The sequence below is a fragment of the Rattus norvegicus genome, chromosome 3 (assembly GCF_036323735.1).
Source record: "Rattus norvegicus strain BN/NHsdMcwi chromosome 3, GRCr8, whole genome shotgun sequence".
Taxonomy (NCBI): domain Eukaryota; kingdom Metazoa; phylum Chordata; class Mammalia; order Rodentia; family Muridae; genus Rattus; species Rattus norvegicus.
Genome location: NC_086021.1, coordinates 154,906,232 through 154,921,226, shown reverse-complemented (window position 1 = coordinate 154,921,226; position 14,995 = coordinate 154,906,232). Strand labels below are relative to the sequence as shown.

Genomic DNA, 14,995 nt, shown 5'->3' with positions numbered 1-14,995 from the left:
CCTCAGAAAATTGAAACAGATGTACCTAAAGATCCAGTAATACCCAAAAGATGCCCCAGCATGCCACAGGGCATGAGTTCCATTATGTTCACAGCGGCTTCATTTGTGTTACCTAAAAGCAACACAGATGTCCCACAGAAGAATGGATACAGAAAATGTGGCTTCATTTACACAATGAAATACTACTCAGCTATTAAGAATGAAGACATTCTGAGTTTTGCAGGCAAATGAAACTAGAAAATGTCACCCTAAGTGAAGTAACTCAGACTCAAAAGGACATGCATGCTATATACTCACTAGTAAGTGGATATTAGCCATAAAGTACAGAATACCCAAGATAGTCCACAGAATTCAAAAAGGTCAACAAGCTGAAGGGCCCAAGTGAGGACACCTCAGTCCCACTTGGGAGGAAGAAGGGGTGGGGGTGGGGGGATCTGGGAGGGAAAGGGGACGAGGACTAGTAGAAAGAATGGAAACAGACAACCTCAGGAGGTAGGAGGTTGGAGAATCCTCCAGAATATACCAGAGACCTGGGAGGTGAGAGACTCTCAGGACTCAAAGGGGCAGACCCTAGATGAAAGGCCCTACAGTGGGGGAGAGGGAACGTGTAGAGCCCACCTCCAGCAGAAAGACAGGGCACCAAATGAGGGATGGGGTTGCTCTCCCACATTCAAAACCCTGACCCATAATTGTTCCTGTCTGAAAGAACTGCAAGGATGGAAATGGAGAAGAGTCTGAGGGAAAGGAGGTCCAGCAAGAGGGACAAAGGGGGATCCAGCTCAAGGGGAGGCCCCAAGACCTGACACCAATACTGAGGCTATGGAGCACTCAGAAAAAGAGACCTATTATGACTGCCCTCCAAAAGACCCAACAAGCAGCTGAAAGAGTCAAATTCAGATGTGTGCACCCAACCAATGAACGGAAGCTGCTGACTCCTCTAGTTGAATTAAGGAAAAACTGGAGGAAGCTAAGGAAGTGGGGGAGCCAGAAAGAGGACCAGCAGTCTCAATTAGCCTGGACCCCTGAGATCTCTCAGACACTGGATCACCAATCAGGCAGCAGACACCAGCTGAGATGAGGCCTCCAACACATAGACAGCAGAGGACTCCCAGGTCTGGGTTCAGTCAGAGAAGATGCAACTAATCCTCAAGAGACTCAGGCCCCAGGGAGTTTATTTTGATGTCTGGTGGGGTCGGGTGGGTGGACCAGGAGGGGAATAAATCTGGAGTGTAAAATGGAAAGAAGGGAGGGGGGAGGGAGGGAAGGAGAGAGGGAAGGAAGGGAGGGAGGAAGGAAGGAAGGAAGGAAGGAAGGAAGGAAGGAAGGAAGGAAGGAAGGAAGGAGGAATCATTATCTCTTAAAATGATTTGTGCACATTTTATTTTATGGAGAAACGATTTCAGCTGAGAATACTAAGGCAAACTATATTAATTGTCCAAATGTATCTGAACTTTCTAGGTACGCAACCTAGAAATTTTAATCTCTAACAGTAACATTCAGATCATATCGTCGGAGTTAAAGATTCGTATCTAGTCAATCTAGTGTTTGGTCTCTGAGGGATAGTGGTTTGGAAGACAGAAAGCTGCCTGCATACTAATCTAGATACTTGGGTTTAACAGCAATAGCTTACACATCTCCCTGGAATTAGTGATTATTCTCACTCTCCACATTAATTACTGCTGGATAAAAAGATCACAGGCAAGAATCTAAAGGCATTGCTGCTGTAAGCTAAATAGCATTAATTAGACCGCATGTCTTTCAGAATGCGCTAACAAAGTGTTACCCAAAGAAAAGGCTTTACCTGACGTTATCCTCTGGCTCTGGCTCACTATCACTATCTTCTGCTTTTCTCTTAAGTCCTCCTAGTGGAGATGGGGAGCCATCAGATGCAAAACTTGTATTAGGGGATATTGAAGGACTCTGCAGACAATTATGATATTACAGGAAGATTTCATTATTCATTCTACGAAAGAAGGTACAGCCAAGCACCTCCACTTAACAAGTCTCGTGGGACAGTTAGTTTTAAAGCTATTAAACAGAGCAGACACACCTACGAAGAGCAGACTGGTCGCCTTCCGTACCAGGCCTCTTCCCAGGAGAGTTAACAAAGTACTGAACTTCTTATGTTCAAACCCAAAGAATTATTAGGACACAACTTGTCTCAAAAGAAACATAGCTTAACAGACATAAAAAAGTTATTCAGGGGCTGGGGATTTAGCTCAGCGGTAGAGCGCTTGCCTAGCTAGTGCAAGGCCCTGGGTTCGGTCCCCAGCTCCAAAAAAAAAAAAAGAAAGAAAAAAAAAAGAGTTATTCAATTTAAATCCTGATTTCTTTTGGCAGTTTCCTGGTACCATAATTCACAACCATTCTCTACTATCAAACAGTAAAGTTCTTAAAAAAAAAAAAAAAACCCTCTGAAGGAAAAACCACACATGTGGTATATATTATCTGTAATAGATAACAATTGAACACACACAAACAAAGCTCGTGAGAATGCAATCAAATACTAAATGGCCAGCCATACCCAACCACACTGGAAAGAAGCAATTTAATGAGACTCCATCTGAAAACTGCGAAATCGTTTTACATGTATTTTTTAATACAGCATATAAAATAGAAAAATTTTTATTACCATTGTAAAAACTTGGATAATACTTTAGATTATTAGTTTTCCTTTGTACCAAATTTAAAAAAACACAATAGGACCATAAATATTTTAGTACTTAATTTCAAAAAATGTTAAAATATTTTCCAATTATACTTGATATATGATCAAAACTGTCATAATGGAAAAATACTTTCATATTTGTTTTCCTTCTGTTAATCACAGCAGATTAATTATTACATGTAAATTGAACTACTTTAGAATTGAGAGTTCACAGGCTCCTCAAGGCTTTAGTGATATTAAAACAAAAACCTTAGCATGAAGACAGTTCAGACTACATACCAAGAAAAGTTCAGCTATACTTCACATAGAACTCAAAAGCACTTTCCTTTCAAATATACATGGCAGTTTTGATCAGAAGAATGTGTACCCAAGGCCATAAACATGGATCAGTGAGTGAAGCAATTGCTGTATCAGCATGACAACCTGAGTTCAACTCACAACTAGAAGCAAAAGGCCAGACACACCTTTAATCCAGCACTTAGTAAGCCTGGTCTACATAGTGAGCACCTTCCAGGGCTACCAAGTGAGACCTTGTCTTTAAAAAAAAAAAAAGTGAAAGGTAAAAACCAAAAACAAAGCTGTCCTCTGACCTCCATAAGTACACGATGATTCATAGCACCCACATGTACAAACACAATAATTATTACATGATTTATTTTAAAAGTTATACTCTATAGTGTCCAAAACATATTAGTGTAGAAAAGCATCGTTGTATTTAGAAATGAGAGTGACATTATCTCAGACAGATCAGAGTCTGGGATACCAAGTTCAACCTTTATTGGACACATGTATGGTCTTCAGCAATATAACTCCTATGAATTTCACCTTACACTGAGAATGACGTTCTCTTTAGATGGTGTAACAAATATTAGCTAAATCATGTATGTCAATGATTACTGACTAGCATTCTGCCTGCCTTGCACAAGTAGTTAATCAACCAATAAACGATCACTATTTTTAAGCCTCATCTATTTGGGTGACATGTGTATCAACTGTCTAAGTCACTATTCTCTTTAGCCTCAGCCCTGAGACATTTTGGTATCCGAGTCATATCTCTAGCCTCACCCACCACTTGGCGTCTCAGGATAGAGAAGAGCAGCTATGGATCACTTGTATTACAGGAACACTACAGCCACTTGACTCTCTCTTTCTATTTGCTTGTAATGTGCTGACTACCCCATATACTTTTTCACTTCATTTAGTGATTTTCATCTTGAGAAGGGTAGATTTCATAAAGTTAAATGATGTTGGGAAAAATCTGTAAAACAAAACCTTAAACACAATTATAAAAGGATCCAACGTTCACCACTCAACACCACACAGAAGTAGTAAGCCACTTACAGAGTTACTCTGCATCCTCATTTCATAGGCGGCTTGTCTTGGATTACTGGCTACTTGACAACCTGGAGAATTTCTTGAACCCAAAGCGTAAGGTGTTAATATTCCACTAGGAGTAAAAGCTGGTTGATCTCTCTAATATAAATAGAAAATTAAATTATAACACAGTTAGTAACAGGAAACAAAGAGGACAATGGAATAGTTCTTACTTTATTGAGTTCTTTACTACTACACTAATTGAAAACTACATGAATTCCCATTAACATCACAGGGTTACTTGTACCTTCTAAGCAACAATCTGTAATACTTCATAACTTTGCCCTAAAGTACACATAATACTACGCTTGTGCTGGGTAGTTTTATGTCAACTTGACACACAAGCTAGAATCATCTGAAAAGAGAGCCCCTCAATTGAGAAGATGCTCCTACATAGGACCCAGCTGTAGACAAGCCTGTAAGGCATTTTCTTAGTGACTGGTAGTGGAGGGCCCAGTACATTGTGGGTGGTCTTGGGTTCTGTAAGAAAGCTGAGCAGGCCATGTGGAGCAAGCCAATAAGCAGTACCCCTCTCTCTATGGCTTCTGCATCAGCTCCACCTCCAAGTTCCTGCCCTTACTGTTTTTGATGATAAACTGTTATATGGAACTGTGAGTGAAATAAACCTTTTCCTCCCTGAATTGCTTTTGGTCATGGTGCTTCACCACAGCAATAATAACCCTAACTAAGACAGTCCTCTTGAACCAGATGCAATGCTAAGCATCTTAACATCTTTCCCTTTCAATTTCCAGATACTGCTCAGTAACAAGTTTGAAACTCCATCTGGTAAGAAACTCCATCTGGTGGGGAGGGGTGGAGAAGGAAGTGGTTATAAAATTTTATGCACTTAAGTATAGAATCACAGACAGACAAGCAACAGCAAACTAAGAGAAAGAACTGGTCAACACTAGGAGCAAAGCCAACAAGGGAGGCCTTGTGTATGACTGGAGAGAGTAACAAAGGCAGATGTGCAAGTGGATGAAATGAAGGAAACACTAAACACACACATAGGTGAATTTGGAAGACAGCAGGGGATAATAGATGGTTAGACTAAAACCAAGGTAGAATTGAATTCTGAAGGGGTTGAGGAGTCTAAAGAGATTTCAGAGCTGAGAAACAAAGCTTAAAAAGCCACATTCTAAGAGAATTAATCTGACAAAGATGAGAGAAGAGAAAGTGAGTATAGTAACTTCCAAGAAAAAGCAAAGGGCCAACTGTTCTTATTTCAAAAACTACCTTATTTTTACAAAAAAGTCTAATAGCCAAGTGCCACTTGCTGCCTACTTTCTATCAGGTAGAACACTGACTCCAAAGCATAAGAAGGGCTTCCTAAAAAAATGAACCAGATATTTAAAGAAAAGGATGGCACATACTAGTCTTTACACTTAAACCAACACAGGAGGACTCATGATCAGCTTAGGCTATACACATACAAATATTTCCTATCTCAACACACATATACACACACGCTCACACACACTCACTCTCTCTCTCTCTCTCTCTCTCTCTCTCTCTCTCTCATACACACAGGAGCAGGGGGTGGTGAGGCACAGACAGAAACACAGAGAAACAGAGATCCTAATATTCTTTTGCCAGTTCCAAGAAAGCTGGTTGGATACGGATATTCTTGACTGAATAAGGAACACTGTACTGAATAATGTCCTCCAAAAAAGTTAAGCTATGGCCAATCTCATATGATTAAAATTAAAAACTCACCTTCATCCTCTTTCTTTTTTCTTTCTGTCGTCTTCTAAAACTGTCCTAAAAGTATAAAATCCACATATTCTGTCAAATAATTACACAAAAATGTCAGAGTTAAACATTAGCAGGAGTGATGTGAAAGACCATTTATCTGGGTACATGACAATACTGGGCACCTCTCTGCCTCTCTGCCTCTCTGCCTCTCTGCCTCTCTGCCTCTCTCTCTCTCTCTCTCTCTCTCTCTCTCTCTCTCCATATGTGTGTGTGTTCAACCTTTATTGGACACATGCATGGTCTTCAGCAATATAACTTCTGTGAATCTCACACACATACGGGGACAGAAGGGGGGGGGGGAGAGAACTCTAGATGGGCAGAAAAACTGACCTTAAATACAAATAACTATTCTTAAAGTTTTAAGATCTTAAAAATACATTTTCAGGAAAATATAAAAGCTATGACAAAGATCTTAGCTTTACCTCGAATGGAATACATCTTTCAATATGGAGAAAATACAAGTTAAATAAATTACGAATCCTAAGTTGTTAAATATAACTGCCATTTAAAACCTCTACAAGACAGCTGAATAAACACACTCTGCTACATTACTGAAGGCTCTCACTCCTAATTCTAGCATAAACCACAAGAACCACAGGCAAGAAAGAAGTGGGATCCCACAAAGACTGATTGGTATCATCTAGAAAGCTATCAACAGAAAAAAGGGAATTCAGATCTAATGTTTATTCGGGGCCACATTAATGTACAGGGTAGGGTTCTTTTTCTCTCTTCTCAAAGAACAGGTGTGATTTTGACTTTCTGCGATTTGGGGATGACATTGTCCCCAGTTAATGATGGTCTATTCCACAGGTTTGCAAACCCATACTTAGCAAAGTAAAACAATAATACAGTGCTCACGGCTGCTGCTGTGGCCTAAAACAGAGAAAAGCCAGCAGGTACAAGTACTGGTGGCTACCCCAGGCAGATGTACTTGTATCTCTTCTAAGTGTATCCTGCCAAGTGCAATACAAAACTTTAATGAGATCTGAAATTGGTGTTTTCTATCCTGGAGATGGGTTTTATTGGTGGTAGTTTTCAAGACAGCTTCCCTGTGTAGCCCAAGCTGCCCTAGAACTCAGATATCCACTTGCCTCTGCTAGGATTAAAGACATTCATCACCACACCCAGCTCAGGAGAAGGGTTTAACATGGACCCAGGATGAGCCTATGAAACCTCCAATGGTATGGAAACTGCTAAGTTTTTTCTTCTTTGACTTATTTCTGTGGTTCTGGAAATCCAAGCCAGAGAGAAGGGTGTGGATGAGTGTGTACGCGCTCCAGGCAAGTTAGAGAACAAGCAAGTTCAGGGAGTCTGTTCTCTCCTACCATGTGGAGTCTAGAAATCTGAAGGTCATGAGGCTTGACAGAAGTGCCTTTACCCACTGAGCTATATCTAGCTGGCTCCCCCATTGATTTCTGTAATCAAGCTTTCCTCCTCCCTCTCTACAAAGTTTCTATCTAAGCCAGCTGTAGACTGTGAAATTTCTCAGTCCTTTTCAGAACTTCCTTGAATCACATCCTTTACCTGGCTCTCTTCTACTCTCACTTCTTGCCTTTGCTCAATTTTATTGTTCCCTTGAGCTCAGTACTTGGACCTCTTCACTTTTCTCTTCCAATGGGAATGAGCATCTGCTCTCTTGGCTTTAAACACTGTCCATATGTTAATAACCAGGACCTCTTCCACTTCAAAATCTCCATCTGGGTACTTTGAACTAAACGCGTCCAAAATGGAATTTTCATCTCTACTAAGATTTTCCTGCACCCTAACCTTTCTTAGAGGAGATGCTTCACTTTCTAACTGCTTGGAAATACCCTGTGGTCATTCTTGACACCTCATTTCTCTCTTATAACCTACATGCAGCCCATTGGCCAGCCCCATTGCACTGCTTTCAAAACGTGTGCCGACCTCATCTGCATGAAATATGCTCTCCATAGTTAATCAAAGCAAGGTAGGAGAAAAATCAGATCTTATCAGTTTTCTATCTAGAACCTCCCTTTGGTATATAATAAAGCTAAGTACTTAAAATAGCCTATAGGGGTACCTAGATCTAGCCCTCTTATCACTTTTCAGAACTTCACACCAATACTCTCACCGTCTTGCCTCCTCTCCTACTGCTATATTCTGCTTGCCCCTTACTGGTCAGTGTACATACAAGGCAGCTCCTGTCCAGAGCTATTCTCTGGGTTTTAAGTGCTTCCTTTAAACATCTACGTGGCATACACCTTAACACTATCCGTGTCTTTATTCACTTATCTGTCAGTAAAGCCTCTCGCTGTACAATCTTGCCATTACTACTTTGCCAGATACTGTCTCAACTAGTTTTTATCTTAATGGCTTTTAAAAGTCTATCACATTACAAGGTTGAGCTGGCTACTATGGTTGCTGTCGATCTTCCCCTAAAGAATAAAAGCTCTCAGAGGGCAGAAATTTTTGTCAACTCTTTGTCTACTGCCTTATTACTGGCAATCAAAACACTAGCACATAGCTAGGCTGCTCATACTAAGGATTCCAAAACTCATTAACTATACAGCATCACAATTTAGGCTTAACTGCTCAATTTTAATAAGTACTAACACATCCTTTTCTGAAGACTTTCATTCTACTGCCTGCTGAATATATGGCCCTAAGGGCTGGTAGTCACACATAAACAAAACAACCACTGGTGTGAACTGGTCTTGAATTCTTCTATGTGCTATGAACACCTTCATGGATTTACCAAAAGCCACAAACAAACTTTCTGGAAGTTTCATACTGAAACTGATGTTTCTCCTGCTGTGCAACCATGAGAAAAGACAGTATGACTTCAGGGACACCAAAGCTTAAAATGCTTTCTCAGCTAGGTCAGCAAGAAATCATTATTACATCTAAAACACTAAAGTAGAAAGCAAATCCCTTGTCCTTTAATGGTAAGTTAGCACTGTAGCACATATAAAGACTGCTTTTCCAAGGCGTTTTTATACCAAGCTGTAACATCATATACATTATTATGTATCAATAGCAATAAAGTGAAAACACTGTAAGTGTTAAAGATATAGTCAAACACACACACACACACACACACACACACACACAAATATAATAACAACAACAACCAACTCCAAAACAGATGCTCTAGTAGATACTAAAACTTGGGGGTTGGGGATTTAGCTCAGCGGTAGAGTGCTTGCCTAGCAAGCGCAAGGCCCTGGGTTCAGTCCCCAGCTCCGGGGAAAAAAAAAAAGAAAAGAAGAAGAAAAAAAGAAAACTTGACTAATACTGAAGACAATTGGAAAAAAATGCATAGTCAAGTCAAGTTGATATAAGAAAGGTCCAAAGCCCTACAACTAAGAGAGAATAACTGTGGTACACAGAGTTAAAAACACAGGAACAATATAATTATTACTTGCTATTTGCTCAATACAGCCATTTGTCTTTTTATCAACTCAGCTTACAAAAGTTTCTTTCTCTTTAAGGAGCTACTATCAGCTCATTGCCCCATTCTAGTCTCCTCCTTTACTACCCCTACCATCAATCTTCAATCCCTCTGCCTCTAGGTTGCTGCCCCTCCAGCCTACCAGCTTCCTGAGGTTTTGCACCCCTGGTCAAGCCTTAGATAGCATGACTAAGTCATTCTAAACTGTAGCTTCTTTTCTATTTAGGGATCTCCTTCTGCCTCTCTATAACTGATTCCTTACTCTTAGCAATGGTCAATGTTCCCAGTGTTTTTATGGGGGCACTTTCACTCCACACAAGCCCATAGAATTTCACATTCCCACTCTTGGCTTCAAGTAACTCCTTCCATCAACCAAGGTTCTAAAATTGTTTTCAAGACTTGCCCCATGTCAGACATTCTGTAGTCATCCCATACTCATCTCCAAAATGTACTTCATTTTGTATCTGTCCCTCGCCCCAATATTCGGTGAATGGTATCAACAAATTCTGAATTGCCCAAAATAGAAACTTGGACTCCTCCACAAGCACTTGTGGATCCTCCATAAGCAATTTCAAAGTGCTTCATTACTTATTTTCTTCCTTAATGTTTTAATTTACCTTAGAGGCACTACCCTCCACAGGGCCTCCATTTTGCCGCCATTCTGCCCTAGCTCATGCCATCCAACTCAGACCTCTACACCTGGACTCCTGGAATACAAACTCCTAAGACATAACCCTGTTTCTAGAGTATAAATAATTCTTAAAAAAACATGATAGCCACTAGTTCAAAGCCAACTTAGGCTTCAGGTTTTTGGATTTATACCTGAAATAAGATTAGGAAAAGAAAACCTGCAACACAACTCAAATAATGTACAATACACGGTTTCACACAGCAAGTATCCCAGCCGTTATAAAATAACCAAGAACTAGGTTTGAGATTACAGCAGGGGCAGCATAACACACTCAGACAGGTAAAAAGTACATCACAGCCTAGGAAAGACAGGATCAATTTCAGCTACTACAATGTATTTACCTCATCATCTTTTCTCTTTTTAAAAATGCTATCCTCAACTTCACCAACTGCTAACATGATCATCTGTACTCTTTGTAGATTGACATAACCACTTTCTGTAAGGTAACCCTGTAAGTGATAAAATACATGTAAAATGATCCTCTTAAAAAACCAAATATTTTTGTTTTTAAATTATTCAAGAATAAACTTACCCCAGTTTTGTGTACCACGTTTTTGTATATGTTAACCAAACGATCAATTGCACCTTCCCTGCCACCAGGAGACAAATATTATTCATTAAAACCAATGGGCTCTTTGAAGTCGAGAAGGCTGAAACAGTCCCTGACACATCCCACAAATACACACACCTAATCTCTAGTGACGGCAAGTGAGGAAGGAAATCATTCCCCACAAAGAAGCACATGAACACCCAGTCATCGATGCTCCTCTCCACATCAAATGGGAACGGTAAGCTGGCCATGGTGAGCTCTCGTTCCAGATACTACAAGAAAAGAAGGTTAATATCAAAGCAATGGAAAGAAGATGCTTTATGAGTGCCAGTTCTAAAAACCATTGAAACGTACCTCTCGAAGGACATTCAGCCGAAGGAAGATGAACTCCCCTTCTGCACAAGGAAGACTATCTGCAAGTTCATCATGCTGTAGGAAAGAAATGGAGATTGTGTCCAGCCTATTCCTGCAATTTTTCAGTCATGCAAATCTTAAAGAGTTTTTCTAATTTAAGAACCACTTAATATTTAAGCACTAAAAATTTAAAAGTTCACCAAACCTTTTTAAAATAATCACATCTAGTTGGGGATTTAGCTCACTGGTAGAGCGCTTGCCTAGCGAGCGCAAGGTCCTGGGTTCAGTCCCCAGTTCCGGGGGGGAAAAAAAAATCACATTTAGATCAGAAGTGGGCAATTATTTGGTATGAAGGGCAGTGAATATTTTATATTTGGGGAGACATATACAGATGAATATTCATATTCTAGAATACTTTTACTTTCCTTTTAGAAAATATAAAAGGAGCTGGAGAGATGGCTCAGTGGTTAGGAGCAGTTGACATTCTTTCAATGAACCCAAGTTCAGTTTCTAACACCCATGTCAGGTCAAAACGGATGTCTATCTCTGGTATCTATTTCTGTCTGTCTGTCTGTCTCTGTCTCTCTCTCTCTCTGTGTCTATCTTTCTGTGTCTGTCTGCCTGCCTCTCTCTCTCCCTTAAATTAAAACCTTAAAAAAAAAAAAAAAACTTCTAACTCATAGGTAACCATGAAAGGCCTGTTTGCCAACCCCTCCCTCACCTCTGTCCCCCAGTATCAGTATTCTGATACAGTATGTATATTCCTCTGCCCCTTCTGTGAGGGTTTACTCAGATCATTGTATATTTCGCTTTTCTGCTGTCTGTCCAAAATCACATAGAATACTATATTTAACTGTTTTTCAGTTTTCCCCAAGAAACCCGTGTGGAAGGGTCTTAACCAACCAAGTAACTCAGATAAACATAAAACGGTAAAGTATCATGATGTGTAATATATATGTAGTTCCTTCAAAGGAAATAGTAATCATTTAAAATATCTTCCATAAACAATTCACACTTAATACACACCATTATCTACGGGAACTTACCTTCATGGAAACAAAAATTACATTATAAAAATGTAAAGTAGAAGGAATTGAGTGTGTGCAAGTTTGTGAATGCAGGCTTACTTCAGATTCTTCCACAAGCTACATTTCTGTGAAATATTTTTATGAAGTAGTTTGAATAAAGTTGGTGGTTAATGCACATTCTAAAACTGTTGAAATGGTATGCTGTGTGGCAGTATGCATATTTTCCTATGGTAACAGACTTTTCAAATAGGGTATGTCTATCTTAAAGCTCTTACCTTCCCCTTCTTTTCTCTGGGCAAACCTTCACAGTCCTTGACCTCGTGTCCAAACTGATTACAAAGAGCACATGGTTTAGGTTTATTTGGTTTGAATTCTTCTCTGATTATGGTGAAGTTAGGTTCATGTGTAGCAAGACCAAGCATAATGAGATCAGCTATCAATAAGAAAACAACAAATGAATGGTATTTTGGATGGATCCTATACCATAATCAAAGTACTACTAAACAATGACAACAAGAAAAAGTCCCACAGAACAAAGAACATAGGCAGGAAAACCAAAAAGCCATCCAATAGTAGTTTTCTACTATAAAGTCATTCAGAGACATGGACTTACAATAATAAAACACCACTAGGGATTATGTGGGAAACTGTCCACAATAAAGTCAATGACACACATTTAAAGTTTTAAAAACAAAACGACAACAAAAAAAAAAATTCATCACAGGTTAACTGACCACAGTAAAACAACAAATCAACAGTGGTTCCTTCTAAACTCAAGCAAGACACCTGAGAATTGTCAACCCACCCTGAAATACCCGCCACACAATACCCCACTTAACATACTCTGGTTTAAACCAAGAACAAACTTACCATCAGCTCCACATAAACAATGATGAGTATTTGGGTCATGGTTAGGCTGGGCTAAAAAAGAAAAGAAACATGTATTTATAGAAACATACCACCCACAACAGAAGTACCACAACTTGCCAAGTATTTTCTAGCTAATGGTCTTCTTAATTGTTTTCAGTCAGCGCTAGGACAAAACCCAAGGTCCTGCATGTACTAAGTAAATCTTCTACCATTAAGCTACATCCCCTGGCCTGAGTTATATTCATTATCATCAAACACTTTTGAATTTTACCTCTTTGTCTTCTAATGTAATCCATGATTTTGTGTTCTCCTTCACCAGGCGCACTAGCGTCAGATAATATAACCTATTAAAAAAGGTTTTCTATGTTTAGTTCACCGCCCCAGTTTCTATGAACAAAGAGGAAAAAACAGACAATTTCCTCAATGTGTATTAGTAGGTGGGACAACAACTAAAGAAGGTATGTGTTGAACACTAAGGATACAGCACTGCTAACTAAACACAAGGACGGAAAAGAACAGAGTGATTCCTCACCAGTTCACAAGCTCTAACTACTTACTACAAAGGATACAGCACCAATCATCAACGAAAGAGTTATCCAGTCTAATTACTAAGTCTAATTAAAGAAAAATACTCCTTAAGCTACAATAACAGAAAGGTTCACTCAGTTTTACTTAAAGACTTCATGAGAACTATCCATTTGTAAATACAGTCTCACAACTTTATTTTGCTACATTTTGATTTCTAATGACAAACCTACTTTCTAGTTAAAAGCTATATTCTTATCTGTATTTTTTTTTAAATTATGAATCCCATTTTACAGCTTAACAGTGAGGTAAGAGAACAAAACTAGCATTAAGAGAAAATTCAGCTATATAAAATCTGACCATGCAAGGCAACCCATTTCCAATAACTGAGAAGGCTTCTCTTTTCTCTGACAGTCAACTAGCATTTTACCGGAGGAAAGGGATAAATAATACCAGTCATATCAAAGTACAGCCTCGAATGATCACTCTCATCTTTCTGAAGTACCAAAGTGTGAAACTTACTGTCAAATTTTTCCACCCGGGGTCATTATTTAAACGATCAGCTATGTAATAGCGAAGGCATTTAGCAAGATTGTCCATGAACTCAGTTCCCTAAAATGATAGAAAGAAAGAAATTAACCTATCATTTAAGAGTTAGCAGTAGCTAGCAAAGCCTGAGACTACTTACTGGTGTAATACAGTTGCTGTCAAATCTTTCTTTTATTTCTTCTGGAGGAAGAAAGCCACCTAGACAAAAGAGGCAATGTTTTGTTTTCCCCTTAAAAACTGAATAAATTAATCAATATTAAGGCAGAAGAGTAACAAAAAATGTAAATATGAAAGAAAGATGTTATAACTTAAGAAAAAGATGATCTGCTCTCTGAGAAGAAAACAGCATTTCTCCCCTTCAATTTAATAAGCTTTAACTTAGCAGTTCTCAACCTTCTTTGGTGCGACCCTGTAATAGTTCCTCATGTTGGATTGACCCCACCATAAAATTATTTTCATTGTTACTTTCTTAACTATATTTTGCCAGTTAGGAAATATCTGATATGCAGGGTATCTGGTATGCAGACCCCTGTAAAAGAGTCTTTCAAGCCCCAAAAGAGTCTGTGCAACCCACAGACTGAAAACCACTGTTTTATTAAGACTGTCAAAAAATACATAACACACAAAAGATTCTACAACACAGAAACATAAAAATCATGAGGTCCTTTCTCTGTAAGAGAACATAAGCATTGGTTAATGGTTTTAATTTTGACAACAATTCTCAATAAATCATTAAAATATTCTAACAGAAACAAGCTGTAAGAGAGTCATAACTACAGCTGGTGATAGTGGTACATGTATTTAATCACAGCACTCAGGAGGCAGAGTCACATAGATCTGACTTCAAGGCCAGCTTGGACTACACAGTGAGTTCAGGGACAGCCAGGGCTACAGAGAAACCCTGTCTCGGGGAAAGAGGCAAAGGGAATCTTAATTACAAGCCATGGTTAAAATAGCTATATATACTTACATACTTTCAAGCAAATTAAATAGCTCATGACATCTTTTTTTCCTGATATAAAATGCGAATTAGTAACAAAAAAGTGGGGGGGGGGGGCTTTTCTATCTACTATACTGCTGTGGGTAGCACACACCAACAGATAAACCTGATAAAACCAACCAAAGGTCACACCACACACACTGGGTTGAAGAAGCAGTTCCAGTTGGCCTCAGCATCCCTCTCCAACTTTCTTCTGAAACTTAGCTCTAACCTAGGTAT

The 14,995-nt window shown here is 39.2% G+C and overlaps 1 protein-coding gene across 2 annotated transcripts in view; it reads right to left on the bottom strand.

Moving 5' to 3' along the window:
• Xrn2 (5'-3' exoribonuclease 2) overlaps positions 1–14,995 on the bottom strand; it is a 73,962-nt gene that overhangs the window by 41,293 nt on the left and 17,674 nt on the right. Inside the window, exons 5-16 of one of the 2 annotated variants that reach the window (NM_001108596.2) lie at positions 13,916–13,974; positions 13,750–13,839; positions 12,974–13,046; positions 12,703–12,753; positions 12,108–12,265; positions 10,805–10,879; positions 10,589–10,722; positions 10,433–10,490; positions 10,242–10,349; positions 5,759–5,803; positions 4,010–4,141; positions 1,802–1,920 (exon numbers count right to left, since the gene is read on the bottom strand). In NM_001108596.2, coding sequence (NP_001102066.2) covers positions 1,802–1,920; positions 4,010–4,141; positions 5,759–5,803; positions 10,242–10,349; positions 10,433–10,490; positions 10,589–10,722; positions 10,805–10,879; positions 12,108–12,265; positions 12,703–12,753; positions 12,974–13,046; positions 13,750–13,839; positions 13,916–13,974 — 1,102 coding nt within the window. The remainder of the gene's footprint in view (positions 1–1,801; positions 1,921–4,009; positions 4,142–5,758; positions 5,804–10,241; positions 10,350–10,432; positions 10,491–10,588; positions 10,723–10,804; positions 10,880–12,107; positions 12,266–12,702; positions 12,754–12,973; positions 13,047–13,749; positions 13,840–13,915; positions 13,975–14,995) is intronic. The other variant, XM_039105475.2, reaches the window with a different exon arrangement.